The following is a 23,974-nucleotide window of genomic DNA, read 5'->3' as shown; positions in this document are numbered from 1 at the left end:
GACATAAAGGAGTTAAAGAGGATTCCTAGATTTTTCGTCTGGAGCAACTAGATAAATATAAGCTGCTGTTTATAGATATGGGAAAGACTACAGTCAAAATCCATTTGGGGAGAAGAAATCAAGAGTTCTATAATAAATGTGTTAAGTTTAAAATGTCTACTAGACAACTGAGTGGAGACAGCATGGAGGCAGTTGGCTATATAACAGTTGTTATTGATACTGTTAAAAAAAAAATCAAAAGCATCACGCTAACTACTTTACTCAACACCTCCCCCACAAGAATATGATTTTGTTAACTAGCCAACAGTTGCTGACTTATTATTCTGGTTTTAGATGGTGAACACAATATGTACTCTGCTCTGTATGATTTCTAACAGCTTATTTCCATTTATATGAACACGTTAATGGAAAAGAAAGCAGGAATGGAAACAAACAGTGTTGATTGGTTCTCTTATCCCTGAATGAAGACACTCATCACATAATGTGTATTTCCGACATTCCACACACTCTGTTTACAGAATCCAATTTTCTGAGGTTATTTCAGATAAAAGGCTTTTTAAATAACAAAATCATAGTATTGTGGCTCATAGTCCTAATCATAAATGTGATTTTTAAAAAGGTTTTCGTGATGGTTTTATCCCACATACTACAAATAAAATTAGGGAGTAATTTATGGTATGGTTTAAGAGTAAGACATACATGTCAGACTGGGTTTATATCGTGTTCCCACTACTTGGTTGGAAAAGTTATTTAACCTCCTGTCTCAGTTACTCCACCTGTTAAATAAGGATAATGATAGGACCGCAGACATGAACAAACAAAGGCTGTGTTTAGTATGGCGCGTGGCACCATGTAAGTTCTTGATAAATATCAACTACAAACATTATTTGTAAACATATAGCACAAGTTTAGTTCAACAAGCATGTATTAAGTACCACTATAGGCTTCACACTGTGCTAGGCACTATTAAGCACTAACTCCAGTGAGAGCTAAACAGAATGCAATTCTGAGTCAGAGTAGACACATTGATGAGAATGCTCCCTAACACCCTGTACAAGTTTAGTCTCCTAAACTTTGAAATCAAAATCCTCATGGAGGGGTCCAGGCATCACAGCTAACCTCAGATTGCTCACCAGCTCACTTTCTCTATCCTAGACACATCCTCCTCTGCAACTTGTGCTGACCATGTGTGTTGAATTCTCATCTCCCTTGAGAGAGAGTTGCTCGGAAGTGTATTTGATTTCTTCATTTTGTCATTTTCAAGAAGGAAGGAGAGCAACAGGAAAGAAACAAAAAGTTACATGGAATGGTGAAAAATCATTGTTCAGACATGACCTGATTATAATGTGAGCCGCTAGACCTCTCAATGGACACCAAACCTCTGGAACGAAAAGGGCTATTTCTTTGTACTGAAGCAAAATCCAGCTCACGTCTTCATTTAATATTTTAGAAGTCAGTTTCAAAGTAGGTCAAAGAAGGAAAACCAATTCTGGCTTCTTCCTTAGCTCACATCTTTAATTTTCATGGAACTGATACTATGTAAATCTATCTATTCCCAGAAAGATGAGAAGAAACTTACAACCTGCCAATCTCAGTAAGTTCTTTTCCAATATTATGCATGTGAAACAACTTTCATCACTTTCCCCTTTTGTAGGAAAAGAAATTCTGAAATTTTAAAAATGGCACATGAAAAACTAGTCTGCCCATTGATCTGGTGAATTAAAACCAAAGTAGATTTCACACCAACCACTTTATCAAATTAATTATGTTTCCGTATGTAGCTGTTTCCAAAGGACTGATTGTCAGTGAAAAGGGGTGCTTTACTTAGGGCAAATGACAACTTTTCCAAGTTCTTACATTAGGACCAAAAGATATGAGGGGGCACTTAGATGAATTTTTCTAAAGTCCTGAGATGATGGCTCTCTGCCACCAAAATCCCATTCAAGAATACATAAAATTTCCACAAAATGAAGGGTGTACAAAAGTCTCTGAAACAAGACCTGTTCTTCTGGAAGAAAAGATACTCACATTTTAACTTAATCAACTGACAAAAAAATGGTGTCTGTTTAAAAGGCCCAAATTTACATGTTTTTATGTAAATTTTTCAGCAGAAAAATGAGAAAAAAGGCAAAAAGTACAAAAACTACTACAATGAGGAATAAGAAAATTTAAATGGCCAAGAAACATATTAAAAACCTACCTAGTCAACAAGTAAAAAATACAGCTTTGAAAAATTAAATGTCATTTCACCTTCCAATATCTCCATTTATCAATAAAAATGTTAGAAGTTATTATCTTAGCAGAAAAGGTTTTAGCAATAAGGATAATTTTATCATTATTCTTTTTGGTAAAGTACACATTTTTGCTTATCTGCTAAGGCCCTATGTTAGAAGAAAATTTAAGAATATAATTTCCAGCATTGATGAGAATCTCATGCCTACCACATTTTTATAAAATGCTTAAAAATAGAGTATACTAATCAACTTTCTGGAGAAAAATCTGACTCCAGTCAAGAGCCTTAAAGCATAAAAACCAAACAACTTAAATGTCTAGAAACAGAAGATTGGTTAAAGAAATATCCATAGTAGAATACTACTCAGCAGTATATCTTAAACATATAATGTTGAATTAAAAAAGGAAGTTCTACAATGATGAGCATGGTATTTTTCCATTTATTCAAAGTTTCAAAAACAATCCTATTTATAATCTGTGAATCACAACCAATATATAATTTTCAATTACTTGTTAAAGATGAAAAAGAAATATAAAGGAAGAAAAACATATCAGAGGGCAGAGCACATAGGATGGGTAAGTACTTGTTTGTGAAGCTTTTGTTTTGGTTGTGTATGTGGATAATGTGTGTTTAATGAGTTGTAATATAAAATGCATTTCTCACTGTGGATCAATTTAAAGCAAGTTTTAAAGCCACAAGTACAGTTTACAAGGTGTAATTTGCTCATCTTTAGCTTGTGGCTCCTAAAGAGGTCCCCTGACTTTGTTCTCTACTATGTGGCAGAAGCCGTCTTCCTCCTCTCTCTAGAAGCTCTCTAAGAGAACATAAAAGCAAGGCCCATAGAGAGGTGCCTGCCTAAGTCACACATGCTGATTTCAGTCCCCATGACTGACATATAGAATTCTATTTCATTCAGTAATGATTCCATCCTTGAGAACACAGAATATAGCCCTACTCTTTAGCATCAGCTAAGTATGATATAATGAGTTTGATAATCTAAAAACATGTGCGTTTAATATGGGAGGTTTCAAACATGGGAGAAGAAGGATATGTTCAATAAAAAAGATTATACTGATATATGTTCATCACCGCATATAACCAATAGAAAAAAAAAAAAGCAAAGAACATCAAGCTGTCAAGGTGAGAGGATAATTAAATAAAATATTGTATATCCACATAATAGGATATTTATAGCTATCAAAATCATATATCCTAAGAACACATAATGATACAAGTAAATGCAAAAACTGTAGTAGTAAATGAAAAAAAAAAGGTGAAAAAATGTATGTGATATGATTCCAATTTTGTAAAACAAAATATATATATTTAGAGAGAGAGAGAGAGACTTGTAAGAAATATGGCAAAATGATTTCAATGTTGTGTGTTAAGCTCTTCTATTTTTTCCAAATTTTCTATTTGGAAAAATACATTTAAAAGATTCAATTAGAAATGGAATTTGAAAATCCCTCATATACACTTTCAGTGTTGGAATGCTGAGTAGATTTTGCCTCTCCCATCTCTCTTGAGAACATCATCATAAGCTGCCCAAGGGCAGTAGCTAAATTTTCTAGTTGTCTCTTAATTTGCAGAGGAAAAAAACAGATTCATGATAAAAGTTCTCAAGAAATAGAAAACATTCTAGAAAATCAAATACTATATTCAATAAATTGATCAATTAAATTAAAAACATGTTATTATTTATCTGTTGCCTAGGAGTATGGTAAATGCTACGAGGTCGAAAAGCAATATAATGTGTAGTCTCTGTTGAGTCCCAGTATACAGTAGGCTCTCTGCTACATACCATCTCATTTAAGGAGTAGTGATCAAGGGGCACCTGGGTGGCTCAGTCCATTGAGCACCCGACTCTTGGTTTCAGCTTAGGTCATGATCTCAGGGTTGTGAGATCCAGCCCAGTGCTTGGCTCCCTGCTCAGCATGCGGTCTGCTTGGGATTCTTTCCCTCTTCTTCTCCCTCCCCCTCTGCTCTACCCCTTGATTTCTCTCTCTCTCTCAAAATAAATAAATAAAATCTTAAAAAAAAAAAGAGTAGTGATCCAGATAAAGAGGCAGGATACAATAAACACATGAAACAAATGTGCATGTGAGTGTATTAATCAATAAAATGTAATAAATGCTAAATGATGCCATATAGTACAGGACATAGGCAGGGCAAATACAGATATACAGTCAAGAAAATGATATGAGCTGAAATTGGCAGAAAGCGTGTATAGAGAAGCCAACTTCACATAGACCTTGAAGGATGGATGGAATTGAGGTAAGTGGAAAGGAGCACAGACTATTCCAAGCAACAGGAATGTCCTCTGCTTGTCCTCGCAGAGAAAACACATGAGATGAGGGACTTTCTGTGTGATGGCACTAGTCCTCAAAGTCAGAGAATCAAAATGCCAGCCTAAGACCCATTCCATGTACAGTCCCAAAGCTAGAAGAGCAATCCCCCCACACAAAGTCTGGAGAATAAGCCTGAGAGACCCCAAAACAATCTGGAAGGGCTATGGTATTTTTAGGAGATTGCTTCTCACACTTTTCAAGTGATATTCCCCTAGATTGAGAGCAAACAAGACTACTCCTTGGGGGACAGAGGAAGTAATTCAAAGTGATCCACTACAAGGCACTTACTATTTTCTCATGTTTCACCTTTAAAAATCTCGCATTTATGGGTTCAGTTAAATGCTTCCCCTAATCTTTGTGTAATATTGGAGCTTCAGGTAGATGAGCCATGCTTATCTTACTCAGCATACTCCACCATCAACTAAGTTAAAAATACATACATATATACACACATTATATATATGCACACATATATAGGTCTAACCCAACAGGTTCTATGATTTTTTGCTCCTCTTCCATTCTGCCAGATATAAGGTCATTCTACCATTAACCAGGCCACTAGGCTATCATTTAAACACTGTGCTTGAATCTGCCCCACCCAGTCTTTTTCTATCTTTTTCAGATGCTGTTTAGCATTAGGCACTTGACTACCAGACAGTATTCTCCAAGTGGCCCTTTGATATGCCACAAAATAATGTTTCACCTTTAAATTCTGAGCGCTGGCTTTGCTTCTTTGTTCCCCCATCCTCTGAGTTACACACTACTTCGTATTCATTTTGCTTAGGACTCTTCTTTACTTCCTTTGGAGGCAGGGAACACATGCTATTTGACTTTGATTCTCACCACCACCTATTGGTTTTGCATGTGCTATATGCTCTGTTCACTTCACCGCATTCAGTAGCCTGGAGTAATATTTGTGAAGCATCAGCCCATCAGAGACTGGGGCACTTGTGCACATAGAGAACACTGTCTGAGAACATTTAGTGACATGATGTGGTTTTAAGTTTTGTTAGACCCACAGTAATCTTTCCCAGCTTCCTCCCAAGCCCCCCCACCGCCCCCATATACAGTGCATGCTATGCCAATGAGCTTCAACCCAAGTGCAGTAGTCCTCTGCCAATTGATCGCTACCCATAAGTCCCTTGGACGTGCTATAGGGTCCCAATGGGAAGTAATGGGAAATAAAGTTGAATATAACCAGATTTAAAGACCAGGTAGAGTACTTTAGACTTGATGCAACAGATAATAAGGAGCTCTTGTAGGCTCCTCAATAAAGAGATACTTGCTACAGGGATATATCAAAAAGATTGATCTCCATGAAACCTAATTCATTGTGAACGTGAATTAAACTTTTCTAAGAAATAAATCTAAATAATGAACTAAATAACAATGAAGTGTTAATAATGGAGGAACCGAAAGTTTTTTAAAAAATTCCATTCTGGGATAATTAAGGGATAAATCAGTTCAACTGAAAGATGTCACTGTTATTAAAACTTCATTCATTTATTGAATTATGTTTCATGTGAACAGAGTATACTTTAAGATTATTTGATTATTATATAAGTCAAGGTCATTTCCAGGTTTTGGAAAATTGAAATTAATGCCTTGTCACTGAAAATGGGACTGAGTTTATCAAATCAATTTCTCAAAGGCCACCTGATAGTCACCAGATGGCAACTGTGCTGATGTCAAATTTGAAATTTAAGTTATAGATAGCCCTGTGACTATGCATTACCACTCACTCATCCCACTGGGTTCCTTTAATATCATAAAACACAAAGGCTTTCTACTACTTTCCTAAATTCCATTTGAACAAAATGAAATATGTTCTATCCACAATGCTTGCAATAATTAAAGTCTTTTTTTTATCTTAATAGGAGTCTATCTAGAAATAGCACAATATGGAATGATCGTTAATAGACCTGTTATGGTACTTGAATAAATGCCTATCAAGAGCGAGGGCAACCATTAGTAAATTTCCTAAAGAAAATCCATTTTCATTTCAAATTCTGACATTTTATTTAGAAAAATTACACCCTTTCTTTTAATTATTTCAGTAAACATAATGAGGGTATTGCTAACTACACCTCTGAGTACTTTATTTTCTCCATTTTTTTAGTAATATGAGTCTACTTGTAATTAAAGGCACACTGCATTAATGATGCCGGGGGTCTCCAAGGGAAACACTTAATGTCCACCTCATGATATTATGCCAAAATTACATGCACAGAAGACTTTTTAATAATCTTTGTTTCCTAATTTAGTTTTGATTGGCTCTGAAATCCACAGCAGCTCTCGAGGGTTCACATTTCCATAGCCATCAGCACTTCCGCACCATCTATTGTACGAATGCACATGACTTCTCCCGTCTGCAGGCTTCTTTTCAAAGCTTCTGTTTAACTTATCCAGAAAATTAGCTGCAGGCTGGAGATAATTGCAGATAATTTTGCCATTTTTAAGCCACTGGGATGTTGCGTGGAGATATGACAGCGAAGTTTGTCTAAACACAAAGAACAAGTCATAGCTTTGTGTTGTCACTTCGGCTTTACACGCAGGTTCCGATCATCCTATTTGCTCTTTATGCAAATTGAAACAAATTGTAGTCACTAGATGATTTATGTTTTCTGACAAAGCTGTCCTACGGGAAGCTTTTATGTGGCTGGGAAAAGGACATGATCTATACTAACATATTATCCCAGCCTAAAAAAAAAAAAGGAAAGAAATGGCTAAACCTCTTCTACCTCTCAGATTCTTCCTCCTTAACAGAGATACTTCTTGGGCCATCAACAACTTAAAAGGAATATATTAAATTAAAAAGAAAATGTATGGTCTCATACACAATTCGTGTGTGTGTGTGTGTGTTTCCCCTATTCTACTCTCATGCATAGAAATATCAGAGTGATCCCATAAAATTAACATTCATAAATGCTGGTAGTATTAATACACAGCAATTTAAAATCACTAGATATTAAAGAATTATTAAATAGGTCATCCAGGTTAGGAAGCAGAGATCTGTTATCAAATGGAATCATGTGGCCCTTTTTCCCTAAAATTTCACAATAAACTAAATGCTGCATCCCTGGATGGTCGCTGCCACATGAGGATGGAACACGTGCAAAAGGCAGCAACTGTGGTTCTTAATGCGTTGCCAATGAACTATGGAAACTTCAGGGTGTTTCTCTCACCAAATGTCCCCTCGGTGCTCAGAATTGTTATACTCATAGATAATAACGGAGTAGGTGATTTCTGAAACCATTCTGCAGCAAACATTTACACATAAGGGCTAAGTAGGGACGGTGCTTATACGGTAGCAACACTGATGTAATGGGCCATAACGACTCCGAGGGAGCAGGTATGGGTGCGTGTGTCAAGGAGGAAAGAACGTGAAAAGTCGTAACACAAATGACTTTATGGATTCCCGGTAGACCTTGGGCTAAGGAGCACCTACACAGGTCTGATACGACAGCATCCCAAGACAGCTTTACAGCCTTGTGTCAGGAACCCTTTCACTAAAGAGTTTTATGCAAAATCCGAAACTACAGAGAAGAAGTGTTGCTGTATTAGGCCATTATCGTTGACTTGGCATATGATATGCATACAAACAGTCCCAAAGTCTGCGTTTAAAGGATGGGTTATTAAATCTGCTCTGCCAATCATATGCATATTAAGGAGTCCAAATTAAGCATTGATAGGTAACATCCCACAAATCTTACCCGCTCCCTTGGAAAACAATTCTGCCCAGTGACAAGCTTAAATGCACCAAGGCCTCCAAATACCTGCATCAGACTAAGATGTAGCCTTTCAAAAGACTGTCTTGTGGATTTGGGGGTAAACGTATAAAGTATTCACGTTACTGCACTTGAGAAAGCTGAAGGATATAATTTTAATTCTTTTTTCTCTTTTAGTCTCTAACATCACATAGCTAGTGAACTGGGAGGGAACTGACTTGTTTAAGGACTTCAGACCACGTCCCCACGAAAGGCGGGCATGAGAAGTTCCGTAACGTGCCCTTTCCCACTCATGATAAGAGGCACGCTGAAAACACCAAGTGAACCCTTCCACATGAGGACAGGAGCAGGGCTCAGCTAGAGCTCTCTTGCCAGGGGCTGAGATCGAGGAAGGTGCGCATTTAAAGCACAGGCTGAACACACCATACTGGGCCGATGTGGGTGGAAACGGCACTCTGAAGAAGGAGATCTGGTATTTTACTTACATCTGTCAAATATTAAACAATTCCAGAAGAGGCATATTGGTACAAGTGTCATGTAAGCCAGTAGATAGAGCTAGAGTGTTCTTCATAATATGAAGCGCTGGCCCAGAACTCATTCTCCTGCTGTGAGGAGTGGAAGACTCCACGACCTATCATCTGCACAGCAATTGCACCCCAGATTTGCAATGAGATTTTAAATTTAACCTTTTATGAGATATTATCAAACAGCTTCTATAAAGCCAACAAATGTCCCTGCTCTTTTACGGACTTACTATAGTTTTGCTAATGTGTTGGAATAAACTCCTCTTCTGGAAGTTTCTGGTTTCTAAAATGTAGCTTTTTTTTTTTTTTTTGCAAAGCACATACCTGTTTCCCAGAAAGACGGGTCCTCTCTTTGAAATATTTAGTCTCGCAGGGCACTTTAGTCATAGTGACACCTAATAGGCAAGCTCTTTTTCTCACTCTCCACAAAATCAGGTTTAGACCATAATTCAAACCAGTCCCCATAGGCACTTCTGAAAAATGGCAAGCTGTTAGCTTTTAGGTAAAAACACTCTTTATTGCTCAAAATTGTTTCCTGTTACAAAACCTTTTCCACAGTGCTAGGTCTAAGATGATCTTATGCTAATTTAACTCACTGGGGACTGTGAACAGATGCTACTTTGATTAATAGTTTCACTATGCTGAAAATGCCAGGCCAGGTTCAAGATAATAAAGTCAGGTAAGAATACTATTAAAATCTGCCATATGATTATATCTGTTATGTGGAGAGAAATGGGATCACAATTCCAGTATCAAATAAAGACCACCTATAATAAAAAAAAAAAAACAATGACATAGACCAAATGAACATACTGTCTGAATTCTTTAGCACTTTGATTTACATCATGTTAATCACCAAACTCTTTATTAATACCTTATAGGTAAACTTTCAGCCATGTCCTAAGTGAAAATTCAATGCATCACTCCAATGCTATCTTTGCACCTAGGATTTAACTCTCCACCCAGGAAAAGACTTATGTACACCACAAGAACAAGGAAAGGATGGTATCTGAATTTGTATGCCCAGGTCATTACTTTCCATGCAAATACGTTTCCAACATTCCAACAGTCATATTTAAAACACCCATAGAAAACTGTGACCCTTGCAGATAAGGGCCTGCATGAGTTGACAAATGAGACTTTTCTGGAGGCATTAGCTCCTCTCTCCTTTGCTTCTCTTCTCACTGTTCTCCTAACCAAGGACTTCCACATCACAGCAGTGTCCACATGCGAACAACCACGAACTCTAATCTGGCCTCGAACTATGAAATTCGGGGCTGGCCTTACACAGGTATGTGAAGAAACCTTTGTGTTTTTAAAGTCGGTTTACCAGTGGATTTTATCCTTCACCATGATGCATATGACCTAGTCATATGCCCAGACTCCAATCTGAAATTTAACCTTCAGCTGAACTTTTTCTTTTATAATTTATATACAGTACACCTGTCTCAGTGGAAGCTTTGGTTTGTAGGAAGGCAGAAGGTACATTCCAGTGCATCAATCACACTGTGACTTGTAATTCCGGGTCCTGCAAGCCAGCCTCCATTGAGAAGGAAGCGAACCTGTTAGCGCAGATCTGCCACGCACAGATTCAGCTCATTGCATGAGTCGAGTCTTTACCCTTACCACATTTGTACACATGTATGACATGCCCCCACTTAATATGAAATAGACTATTCCAAAGGGTTGCCTCACCATTGCACAGAACGTCTCGGGAGGGTCTCCACAGGTAATGTCCGGAGGATCCAGTTTTACTTTGAGATATTTGGTCATGTCCGTGGATTCCGGCTGACAGGCCATGTAATCCCAAACTTTCCCTTCTTCTGTGTAAATCTGAGTCTTACACACATCATAATGTCCCCATACCAAAGGGTAGGGTTGCATCACTGAGGACACTGTAACCCAAAGGGCATGAATTGACAGGAATCTTGACAAATACATCTCTAAATTCTTGGCAATCCTCGCAGTAATAAAGCAGGGTTTGGTTATCTGTGAGCTATGTCTACTTTACATATACATGTATGTCTATAGATTCCAAATCTAAAAGTGAAGGGTCGATATTGTGCGTGTTCAGGTATATTGAGGACTTTGGTGGAAGCCTAACATAGTTGTGCGTTAGGCGTTGACAACAACTTGCAGCTTTTTTGTTGTCCTAGAACATAGCTATTAGACTCGGGTCTGGTTTGGTTTTTGTAAAAGATGTCCAGTGGCAGAGAATGATTTAGCAAAGTGATGGCTCTCCTGTTGTACGTCCGATAACCCTGGGTGATCCTCAGTGCTCACTGCTCGCAAGGGATGCTCAGATGCACTAGGATATCAGTATCTGAAGCAAAAGGATGAGTGTCTATAGCCGGGTGTCTGTTTCTCATCAATCATTCTTTCCTTCTGGCACCAACACCCTTTAAGAAACAATAAGAGTAAGAGTTATTGCCCCAGAATCAATGCATTACAAACTGTATGATATGTTGACATTTGGGAGGTTTGATGCAATATAAAGCAAATTGGTGTAATATGGATAACCTTTACTCCGCTGCTTTGCTAGAATGAGCAAACCACAGAAATCACTCACACTGGGGAGAATTTTGATATGAAGGATTTAACTCTTCCATAACAAAGACAGATGTGCGTGTCCCAGGTGAGTTACAGGTTCTCGCTTCAAAAATTATATTTCCATCTTGACAAAACTGAGAGCAAGCAGCTAGATTTAAACATTTCTCATGGACTGCAGTGCTAGAAAATCTTCCAGGAGAACAATGGGGGAAATGAATGCTTTTATAACAATGACAAAAAAGTGACAACTACTTCTATGCCTTTTGTCTATTGGCAAAGAGACCCTAAAAATCTCTAAATTCCTTGTACATTTCTTAGCTTTTGTTAGCTGGAGTGAAAACCAGCATTGTTGGCACAAGTCTGTCCCTTTGGATTTGCTCATTATATTGGAAGAATTTAGCCTCTTTTGTTTAGTTGCATTTAGTGATAAAGATAACTTGCCTCTTCTGAAAAAAAAATACTCAGAAATAAAACCAAAGGAGCAAATTTTCTTTTCACAAGACTCTTCTATTTTCTTACATCTTTTTATAGCCATTACATCTGCATTTGCACTTACTTTCTGTAACAGAAGAAGAGAATTTGTCCCAAAGGCGCATATTATATGCTGCTTTAAAACTAAAAGCTCTGTAGTAAAACGCACAATTTAAAATGCACACATAAAAATAGCTGAGAGTGAGTTAACAGGCCATGAAGCAGAATAATATGGCACTAATTCTAAGAGAAAATTAAAAATACTGTTTAACGGTACTTTGGGTTAACTGATAATGCAGCCCCCACAAATACGGATACTAGTCATTGGTGAGGTGAACTGGCAACTTTTCTCTTTAGAAACCACTGTCCAAGTCTAACCAAACAACAATATTTGGAATCCAGGTGTAAAAAAGAGGTATTTGCGTAATTAGTTGGTTCATATCGTCAGAGTCCCAGTAACTGTTTTTTTAAACAACTGAAAAAGGCCAAAAACCCTGTAGTTTAGAAAATACCATCATAGACCCTTTAATTTACATTAGGTGGTTTAAATAGGGAAGTTTGCTATCTTCAAACAGTATTATAAAAGGAATTCAATATATTTAAATAATGCACCATCTTAAAATGAACTCAGCCACAGAGACTATGAAATGCCAACGGATGGTTGAATAGTGTTTCCATAGCAAAGTAATTTATAATAATTGCTTTATGGATGCAAGTGCAATTTTCATTATATTCAATTCATAAAATGTTATCATACAGCTGCAATTTGTGATATTTTCTATTAGGAAAAGTGTTGAATATTTGAGTTCCTATGAAGCAATAATTAGCAGTTTGTCTAAACATGTATAAACTGCAGATTTGAATCTGCCTCCTCCTTATAACATATAGATGTGTTGGGCACATTTTGATATCTTAAGCTAAAAGGAAAGAAATCACAGGGAAGCATGTGTTGTGGCTACTAAAGCCTTAATAATCTGTAAAGGTGTTAAAATAATACAAATGTACATTTTCTAGATGCATTTTTCAACTGCGTTTACTACTTCATTATAACAAGAACAAACACTTTCATGGAGTGTGGGGGAGCTGGGCGTGAAACAGAAGAAGTGTAAAATCTATTAGACTAGAAATTATTAACTTCAATTCTTAGGTTCAAATACATAGCAACTTCTTTATCAAGAACAATATAATCTTGAAGACCAGGGATGAACTGCTCTGAGTTTGAATTGAGTGAAAATTATGAGTTAATTCTAATACTGTTTTTAAAATGTGACCCTAAGTATATATTTGAATGCTCCCTGAGATTAACCTTCACTTTTTTTTAACGAGTAAAGGTTATCCCCTAATCTGTTTATTCTTCGTAACTCTGTCTTTATCCACATTTTGCCTTACTGCAACCACAGAATAAAGGATGACCACCAGATAGATATATGTGAAAAATCTGGACACTAAGGAAATGTATGTGAACCTGTTACTAGTTCTTGACACAACAGCAATCCCAATATAACGAATTCTCATTAAAGTATAGCAGAATTATAATAATGGTCATTACACAGAATTATGGACTACACCATTGATCGAATTTAGAGAACTGACAAGGAAAAATGCAGAGGAGTGCAAGATATTTGAATATTAGGCAGTTGCAGGACTGTGCGACAGACATTCTTGACAAGAAGCAGCCAATTATAGCTTAAATTTCTGGCACATAACCAGTTGTGATTAATAGTTTTCCATTACATTACAGACATAGTATTAATGTATTAAAAATGTCAAGCTTTGGCAAGCACTAATATGGCATGGCTCAGTTAGTCTGCAGAATTTACATTTAATGAGCTCCCATTGACACAGAAAAAGATATTGACCACAGCATATTACAGATCAGGAGCAGAGGTCACTAAGCTGTTCTTTAACATAATTGCTTAATTTCATTCTAATTTTTATATTTGTAGCGTGTATTCTAGAATGTATTCTTCACGTCGCGTCTCCTCACTTTTCTCAGTGCCACTTACACTTCAAAGAAAATCCTCTTAATTTAAAATTAAGAAGAAATTAAATTTATGAATTTCCACGACACAGTGGGAAAGAGTCCTCTGTCAAAATCGGGAATTTGCTACTGAAGTATAATTATGGAGTTTTCAAGGAAAATAAAATGATATGAAAATAGAATATTATTTACCCCCTCACCTCTATTGCTTAATGGTACCGGTCCCATCTGGCTATGCTTTTAACCAGGCTAAAATCATCAATAGCTTCTTAAAAGCTAGGTCATCACAGCAAATAGCTAGGCAAACGAATGATGAGAAGGACGGTCGACGACATATTTGGGGATTCAGTATACTAAACCAACCCCTTCTGGCCCATAACTGAACTAATTGCCAAGTAATGGGGGCTTTGAATTTGTCTCAGGTGTCCATATCACCTAAATGTGAGCTGCTTCCGAGGAGCTCTGGACAGCCCCAGTTCCAGTTCTTTGCTCTGCAAACCTTGGGAACTCACTGTTTTCAAGTAATGCCATCATCTCTACCTATGCACTAAAGTGCTGAGAAATCCTCTTTGATAAAAATACCCATTAATATGCTATGAGAACTCCATAGACTCTCACTGGTATATAAATTTGCAGAGCCAGTGTGAAAATATAAAATTATGTCGTGTCCTCAAGTTGATAGATGTTATTGATCTGGACTAAAGGGTCTGTAACATGGCTTTGCATCCACAGGACATCTTTTTCCAGGATTCTGGAGCTAATTCCCTTCCACCTGGGAATAACTTTGGAGAAGGTATTTCACAGGCCCTTTCTCTCATCAGAAAAGAAGCCTCCCAAAATAGTACATGGGAGTAATAATGGTCAAAATTATAGACAATTACATTCTTTAAAAAAATGCCAACTTCATCAACTGAGAGGAAGATATTGACAGTAAATCTGTTAATTCTAGCTCATTGGTTTTATCATATAATCTCACGAGGAGGTGGGGGTGGTAGTATTAGGCTATTTATTCCAAAAATACTTAGCTCTTTAGGGGCACCTGAAATAGACAGCTATTGGCTCATTCCTCATAGACATTAAGAATTTTAGAAATATGCATGTTTCTGAATGGGAAGGAACAAAAAGAACACTGACCATAATCACATTTCATTGAGTGAAAATTATAAAGAGATAAAGACACCCCCAAATTCAATAACCTACCAAAATTAGCAGATTCCAACACTCTCGTAATGAGATTGACTAGACGAGATATTTAAGATACACTGAATGCTCTTTGCATTTATTTATTGTTGTGAAGAAAGCATTTTCTAGTCATCTTAAATGGGAAACATTTGCTTCTACCCTTTTGTTAACTGTCTTTCAAAATATAAGGAATTTAACATGTACTGAAGCATCATTGGCATATTTTACTCATCCTTGATTGGGTATTATGAGCAACTGCCTATCATGAGATTCTTAATAAAGCCAAATAGCACACCTTCGTATTTGAAAGATCTCGGTTTTCACCGAGAGAAGAATGATTAGAGAAATCAGATAGCATATACTTGGCAGGATGTTTGGGGATGGGATAATCCATAAAATTATTTCAGAATCAGCTAAGTCTAGAAGAAATCTGGTATTTCATTACCATAGAACAACAAATCTTTCCTTCTTGTGTAGGGAAGTTCAGACATCCAAGGTTTCAAACACACATTCAAGAAAATCTACACCCACCTGAAGTTTTGAAACAAAACTCTGGGTTCTGAAGATAAAATTCTTTTTTAAAGTATGCTACATCTCTTACTGATATGATACACACACACACACCTTTTTTTGTTAACATAATAACTGACTTTCTGAGTTGCATGAAATTTTATTTCTTTCCAAGCGACTTGATGCTCTTGTAACTCTAAAACTCTCCAAATCTTTACAACACTTAGAAAACATATCAACTAAAGGCATAATCATTTAAATTTTTTGACATATTACCTGGTTTTTTTTCTCAGAATAGTAATGGAAGCAGACAAGTAGTTGTGCCAATTGCAATTATACAAAAGGAAACTGCAGAATACATTAGCGTCGTCCTAAAAAAGGTAACCTGAATCACTTTAACACACATGCCCTGTGAAAGCTGACAAAACAAAAATCTCAATAGAAAAAAAAGCTTTGTCTGCAAATAAGATAAACAGCTGTCTTACAAAATTTTAAGATGATCTCTCTTAAATTTCATAATAGGAAGTATAACCACATTAATAGATACATATGGAATTCTGAATGCTCTCATGTTGATCTTTAGTGGTGAAATAGATGTCATTTCATGGCATCCAGAAGAGAAAAGGAAATATATCCCTTACATATGTATGCCGGAACAATAAGTGCAAAACACTTGATGCATTTTTTCCTTTGTATCCTGATCCACATGCAAATACTCAAATTTTGTCTTAATGAAAAACTGGAAGTTGCTTATCTTCCAAAAGAATCTTGGACAGTTACTGAGCTGCCGTTCCTTTGCCAAAGAGAAAGGGGGGTGGGTGCGTGGGTAAGACATTCAAAGCGACACAAAATACTTAATGAAACCTGCTCTCAAGGGCTAGACAAATCACCAAAACCTTGCCCCTTCTCTAAAAAGAGAATTTCTGGGAAACTTTTTCTAACGAGCTTAACCATTAAGTTAATTTGAACAAACGATTTTGTTGGAGGATTTTTCTGGTTAATTTCCCCCCGTTTCTGTAAGACAACTTTTAGTATTTTCAGTCATAAAACAGGGCCTTATTTCTCGAGCAAATCTACTGCCAGATACACCATATGTTTAGTGGAATTCTGAATCTTACTCAGAATTTTCCATTCCAAAGATTGACAAACTGTTATGATAACGAGTGTCTCCATGACCATTCCGAGTACAGAGAAGAATGGAAGAGGAGTCGGGTTAACAAAAGCTTCTGCTCTCTGGGAATCTATACCTGATGCGATGATGGGAACGCAACCTCCGACTTTTCCAAATAAAGTTGCTTTAAAATCCCCGCTAGGAATTTTCCCGCAAGCCCTGCAAGATGACAACCTCCTAAGTGGATGGGGTTGGGGGGTGGAGGTCCCCGGGTGAGGTTACTAGAATAAACAGCAGAGGGCGCAGTTTCTTTTTTTATCTAACTTTTCCGGGTATGAATCACTTAATTGGTTATTTTGGGCCCAATAATATTCGGGATTATTTGTATTATATATAGATATCCACAGATCCATAGAGGACAGGAATTCAATGTCCCTAGCCGAATCCCGCAACCGATTAAAGTAATGCCAGTAAAGAACCCGAGAAAATATTCCAAACAGCATTCCTACACCAAGTCTGGTCCTCTTTCAATTCTGCCTTCTCCCCAGCTGCACATCATGGGATAGTAATGCTTTAATCTCGCACCAATAACGGAGATTAAAAGAAGGGGACTTCAAAAGCTCTCAGTGTGGCCACCAGCTCCACAGGGCCGGCAAGAGGGCAAGTTTTCTCCCCAAAGCAGACAATTGGCAAAAGGAAAAAAAGAACCCTCCAGAGCGTGGTGCGCGGCCAGGTGTGTGTGTGAGAGGGGGAGCGCGCCGGGTGTCTGTCAGTCCGTCCACCGAGGCACCGACCCAGCGCCCAGGCTCCGGAAGCAACACACACACACACACACACACACACACACACACACGCAACCCGCTCGGGGCGCACACCCAGGAAGACTCGTGTGTGGGTGTGAGAGTGTGCGGGTTGTGTGCGCGCCGCGGCTCCGCGCGCTGCCTCCTCAAGGCGCTTCATAAAGTTCGTCGCCCACCCGGAGCCTCCCTCCCGCCTGTGGATCGCAGTGGGGGGCGGGGAGGGGGGCGGAGGCAGGCACGGAGGGAGGGAGCCCGGGGGAGAGGGGCAAAGACGAGACGCGCGGGTCGCCGGAGGAGGGGGGCGCCGGCTGCACTTACCGTGTGGCCCGTTTGCCCTTGCGCCGGCCGGGAGCCGACCGACGGCGCGGGGCGGCGGCCCTGCCCAGCCGGGTGCGCCTCGGGCGGCGGCCGCAGCAGCTGAGCCCGCGAGCGGCGCACGGGCGGGCGGCGGCAGCTCCCGCCGAGCGTCCTCCCGGGCGCGGGAGGAGCGGGAGGGGTGGGGTGTGGACCCGAGCCGCCGCCGCCGCCGCCGCAGCCCCGGGGTCCCGCTCGCGCCCGGCCCGCGGTGGGAGAGGACTCTGCGGACCCGGAGCCCCGCGCCGGCCCGCCACTCCCCGCCGCTTAATTACCTTCGTCGCGGGCCCCTGAGGGGGAGCCTTCCTGCGCGTCGCCCCCTCTCGGAGCCCTCGCCGAGAGGGGGAATTCCTTCCCGTTGACGTCCTCTTCCGAAATGCAAAAGATCAGTGACTTTGACAGGTAGATGAGGGGGAGGGAACAGGGGTGGGCGGAGAGGAAGAGAGGATGAGAAAGGTGCCTCTCCCTCCAAAAATATAGTGATATTAATAATGAAATCGCAGCCTTCGGGAGGTCTTGCCAGCCCAGTCCCCGGCTTGCCGGCTCTCCTCCGCGCCTCCTCGCGCCACTGCCTCTGCCACTTCTCGCTTTAAACTTTTACTGGGGATTTTTTTTTTCTATTTCTATTTTTTTTTCTCTCTCTCTCCTTTTATTTTTTATTATTATTTTTTTTAAGCTGCAGGACGATTTCCTGATTCCCGGGGATCAGAACCAGCGGCCGGGCGGTTCTACCTCGCTTGGCACAGCTTTCATTTTATTTCAGATGAAGACGTTGAGCTTAGTCAGAAGGGACATAAATCAGGACAATTAGCATTGGCGCCAAGAAGATCCTCTAGTAACAATTTCGCCCGGGCTTCCTTCTCGCATTCCTCCACTCAAGTCAGAAATGTCACTGCACATAGCGTTGATGGCTGTGAGACGCGACGCACCCAAAGTCCATTTGATGAAATATACATGGCCCACGACGCTTCTGGATTGCGGTTCCCGGGCTCCCCGCCCCCGCCCGCGGCGCCGGGCCGGACCTGCTCCGAGCCGGCAGCGAGCTCTCGGCAAACTTAGGGGCGCGTGCAAATTAAAGAGTGAGCGCGAGGGCCGGAGGAGAGAGAGAGATGGAAGCGAGCCCGGGGAAGCCGCAGCCCTCAGAGGGGTGGCATGAAGGTTTCACTTAAAAGCAGATCTTCTTCTGCAACTGCCAGCAACTGGAAGGATTGCAAACCTTACACTACCTCGAGACCTGGGCGCTCCGAGCGGTCCTAACTCCGTCCGGCTCGCTGCCGCTGCCGCTGCTCGGGCCGCCCGTGTCGCCGCCGCACGACCTCCCCGCGCTGAGGCTCTGCGACCACCTTTCACCACCCCCCCCAGCCCCAGCTCGCCCGCGGAAGCGCCGTTTCCAGTAACTCTTCACGTACCATCCACTCGTGCCCCCGCCCGTCCCATCCCTCACTCCTCGCTCTCCTCCCCCAAACCGTGCCTAAGCACACCCCTCGCCCCTAGCAGTGATCCTGAAGGTGTTTTTCAACCAAAAATTCCCCGCCCTTGCCAGCGGCCCCTAGGGCGCAAGCCTTGAACCTCCTCATTTAGAAATCCATTCTCCTGTGGAAAGTTGAAGTTCAAAAGAGAGCCGTGCATGTCACGTCTCCTGGCTTTTCCCAAGGGGGAAAAAAAAATACCCCGGCCCCCAAGACTTCATGCCCCACCAGTTGGGGGCGGGGGGTCGCTCAAACTTACCTGAAATCCCTCTTAGCTACATACTAACGTCAAAAAAGAAAAAAAAAAAAAATCCAGACTTAGATAGGGAGAGACTTTAATTAGAAAGAAAGACTATTGCAATACAGAGAGAGCTCTGATCTCAGAAATCTGTGAGCATTTCAAACCAAACAAAAAACCTTTTGTATGGTAAGGGGAATACGCAGTAAGGGAAAGTTGGGCAGATGAGAGGAAGTAGATGGAAGGCATGACTGACCTGCGGGGTTTGACAAGAAACGCGTCTCTGTGGTTCCCGGATTTGGGGAATAAGCTGACAAGGAAACATGTTCTGCATTTTAGTGCTTGCTCAGATTTTTCAGGCAAGCTAACGTTCAGGGTTGGGTGGGGAGGAGAGACGCCTGATTCAAATTTAGTCAAGGCAAAGCAGAGGGTAAAAAATGGGCAGTTGTGAACACTTAGTTACCAACTACACACCGCACAATGAAGGCACAGAGTAAGAGCAAGGGGTCACTTTTCTGCAATGGCTGGGAGTGGGAGGTGGTGTCAGAAGGGTGTTTGGGGGAGAAGGTTGTTGAACTGAGCCTATAACCAGACCCTCTTTGGCTCCCAAGCAGCCAGGAAGGAGGCAGGGATTCCAGGCATCCAGCCCCTAGACCCCCCAACGCAGAGAGAGGCCCCAGTGAATCCTCCTTCCCTTGACTTTCTCCAGTGCAGGAATTTGTGATTTCCTTGCTTTTCTCCCTCCCCACCCGCCCCCGCAACTCGTAGCTTAACAGTTAACCTAAAGGGTGAAACTTTCTAAAGTCATGCTTAGACAGTGTTCATGTGTCTGTGCTCCTCCAGGGTTGAAATATACTGATTGTATGGAGCTGCCACTCACCTTCCCTCACAGGCTCCCAGAGCCTAGAACCTACAGGGGAGCCAGTAGGACTTAAGAAACAACACCCAGGGTGGTCCTCTCACTTCTCCTTGGCACCACCCCTCCCCCTTTCTAAACATTGAATACAAAGGGCTCTCAGCCTTACCTCTTCCTCTTGTTCTTTTTGGCTTAAGCCAAGAAAACACCTTCTGAGTTTTCATTCTAAGTTTTGTTTGATCTTTTTAGGTCCTTTTCTGGGAAAAAATAGAGGAAAGGCACCTATGCAGAGATTGAGAAATTCCCTCCTGGGATATATCAAGATCTTTGTGACATTGGCTCACTCCCTGGAGAAATGTTCCCTTCCAGCTATCAAAGTCTTGAAACTAACCTCCTTCCCCTGTTCCCTTACTAAGACCCTCCCTCATTGCCATTGCCAGGGCTCCTTTGACTATGAGGCAGACACCAGTCCCAAACAAGTCTGATAGGTGAAGGGAGACCCTTTTCAGTTAAGTAGCTTCTCCCACTCTAGGAGTGAGAGAGTCTTCCAGAGGTGAGTTTTTTTTTTTTTTTTTTCCAAACATCTGTTCTGATCCTCTCACAGACTCAGTAAATCACCAATAAACATGTGGATCTAAACTTTGGCCAGGAAATCAGAATCACCAGAGGAGACTTTTCAACATTAAAATTCCTTCCTCTCCAGATCATGATCCCTCCTCCAGTGGGGCTGGGAGGGGAAGAACCTTATCTCCAAAAAAAGCACTTTGGGTGGATCTGATATACTCCCTCAAACAGAGAAGCCCCAAATGTATATATTAAACCAGCTTCCCTGAATATATCTTTGCACATTTGTTTATATAATACATAGCAATCAGAAATTTACTTTAGATATTTTCTTGGCATCAGAGAAAGTAAGTTAGGGGCATGCTTACTTTTCGTATCATCCTTTGCCTTCTCCACCTATATATATATTTAACTGTCTTTGGAAAGAACGATTTTTTCTGTTTGTATTTAACCTTTCAACTCTACTTTTTTTCTCTCTCTCCTTTTAGAGAAGAATTGTTTGATCTTTCCGTTCTCCAGCTTTAGATCTCTGGCAGGTTTCCACACATTCCTCATTCTTCTTCAACTCAGATTTTCATTTATTTGTAATCCTGTTAGGTCTCTAACTATTGTTCATTTTCCTAGGTTATTAGCTGCTTAAAACCCTTCTTTTTGGAGATTTGGCAAGGCTGCTCCAATACTTGTAATCTCAGTATGCTAAACCCATAATGGTGGCATATTTGCAATATATCTAGTCCAAAAAGATATGTGTCTTCTTAGAAATACTGTAAAGTACTTAACATAAAGTAGCTATAAGATCAGTGTTGATTGCAGGTGTGAATAATTTTTGCCCATTTCCAGGGTTCAGTTACAGCCTCTTTGGTAACAAGAACTAACTCCCACTATATTCAATTAAGACTTCCATGTCTGAAATGTCCAAATCAGGGACAAGTTCTGTTTGGCCAATTGTATACTACATGATAGATGCTTTTTATAACTGCTGCTTGTGTCCCAGTAGAAACATCTTTCCTAGCAGTTGTAAAACCTTTAGCTCTTTCCTGCCTCCACTTTGTGCTCGGGGACATGTTTTATTACAGAGCCATTAGCAGTGTAGTTTTGACAGGTTTTGAAGTTCCTTACCTAACAGGATTTTTTTAATGCTTAAATATTTTGACATTTAAACCTCTCACAAGCCCTAACCATCTGGTCTGGGCTCTATCACTAGATTATATTGGCATTTTCTTGCTGTTGTAGGTGTTCCAAGCACACTTATCTTTAAACTTTAAATTTACAAGCCCAAAGTATCCAGTATCAAGTATGCCCAACGTAGATATATGGGCAATCTCATTTAGTTTTTCTGAGGACTGATGGTAGGCCAAAGGACGTATTGTTTAATAGAAGAAAATGCACACGTTTACTGTGCTACTGGTTCTAGAATGTGGAGAATAGCAGATGGTATAAGCTATTGATAGTTAATGACAGATGCAGGGAACATGACCTTTGGCATCCACGTGCTTTCTAATATACAGCACTGTGTAAAATAGTTTGGAAATAATAAAACAAACTGCTTGGTTAAAATAACATAAAAAAATTAACAAAATGTAGATTTGGGTAGTTTTTTAGGAGAAAGCATTCTAACCTAAACGATGACCTTTTTTAGTCAGATATTTTCTGTCTTTTTTTGTATTCCAACTTCACAGCGCTAGAAGTGTTTAAGGGAGAATAGTTTTCTTATTTTTGTTTACTTTATCTCACCCATAAGAAATCAACAGAAATCACTTCTTAATTTTTATGCTTTCAGAGCATGTGACATTAGATGTTTTTATCCAACCAGTAAAATCTGTCAAAATCATGACCCTGAGCTTTTTAAAAAAAAACTATTTCAATATTTTTGCGACTCAGAACACATAGTCAATATTTGTTTAACAGTTTGTCTTTTTTCCGAGGCTACAAGAAGAGGCACCCCACTAGGAGGTTTGGATAATGCTTCGGTCTGAACAACCTCAGTGTCTACAAACTTATATTTTGTTGTGCTTAGTTTGTCTAAGATCATAAACTTATTTCTTGAAAAAAGGAAATCTTGCAGTTAATGTCGTGTGTTGGCTGGAAAAATTTATCTCCAAAATCAACAGCTGTGTAGATTTCTTCAAATGTAATTTTCGTATTTTCAATCATTCTTCAACAACAAAATCAGCATTCTTTTCAATTGAGAAGGAAAATACATGGAGGAAGATTGAGTAACACCCTTTGCCTACTTTAGAGATCTTTCCATCATTTTCATCCCAGTGGTTCTTCTCTCTAATTCAATAAATATTGATGGAACCCACACCCCCTGCCAGGAACTGTATTAGGTGCTGGAGGGAATGCAAAGCTCTCAAGTCAGAGTGTACACTATCATGTTGGGAAAAGAGAGTTGGGCTAATTGTAATGTATATTTTTAATGTTATCCTAGAGAGTGTTTAAGGGAAATGCAATGGTCAAGTCTGGAGACTCTTTTTGTACCCAAGGTGGGACAAAGATGCACACAACTCAGCTGATGGCTTTAACGATCTCTGCCAGGCCATTGTCCCAAATATTAGAAAACATCGACTCTGTGCTTTAGTAGGCTCTGCAAGAGGTTCTTGTACTATCATATCAATGTAGGGTAGAATGCAATAATGGCTGAGCCAAAATTCTGTGAGCCACTGCCGTGAAAATATCCATGATGAAAGAAATTCCAAGAATAGAAAAATAGTAGACAGAAGAGAAATCTAAGATCCCAGGTTACCATTGATTTGAGTTACACTCTATTCAGATGTTTCTCCCTGCTTTTCTTGACTCTCTGCTTCTGGGTTTAGTTTGAGATTTACTGTTCTGAAATGATTACCTTGACTGCTGTTTTTATCAGCTCTATCTATGGCTCCCATCCTTTAGCTTCTAGGCTGAATGGAGGCAGTGGATATAAGCTGGTGTTGGCTTCTAGTGAGTAAGATGGATTCGTGCTAAGTGGTCTTTACTTCCCAGTGGGCTGCCATCTCCTTTGGCAAGGAGGCTCCCGCTCCTACAGAAAATGACTAATTCTCTTAAATTCTGCCTC

The 23,974-nt window shown here is 40.0% G+C and overlaps 1 protein-coding gene across 4 annotated transcripts in view; it reads right to left on the bottom strand.

The window, feature by feature from the left end:
- NTNG1 (netrin G1) overlaps positions 1 to 19,113 on the bottom strand; it is a 314,772-nt gene extending 295,659 nt beyond the window's left edge. The window contains exons 1-2 of one of the 4 annotated variants that reach the window (XM_081815569.1): positions 18,068 to 19,113; positions 10,529 to 11,232 (exon numbers count right to left, since the gene is read on the bottom strand). In XM_081815569.1, the coding sequence (XP_081671695.1) occupies positions 10,529 to 10,774 (246 nt within the window). In that variant the 5' untranslated portion in view covers positions 10,775 to 11,232; positions 18,068 to 19,113. Of the gene's footprint in view, positions 1 to 10,528; positions 11,233 to 17,756; positions 17,846 to 18,067 lie in introns of those variants that run through there. The other 3 variants (XM_081815571.1, XM_081815572.1, XM_081815570.1) reach the window with 3 other exon arrangements.
- Positions 19,114 to 23,974: the final 4,861 nt, after the last annotated feature.

The sequence above is a fragment of the Leptonychotes weddellii genome, chromosome 4, assembly GCF_054177405.1.
Source record: "Leptonychotes weddellii isolate Sample4059 chromosome 4, ASM5417740v2, whole genome shotgun sequence".
NCBI classification, from domain to species: domain Eukaryota; kingdom Metazoa; phylum Chordata; class Mammalia; order Carnivora; family Phocidae; genus Leptonychotes; species Leptonychotes weddellii.
The sequence above is the reverse complement of the archived record's forward strand: the minus strand, read 5'-3'. Positions and strand labels throughout refer to the sequence as shown.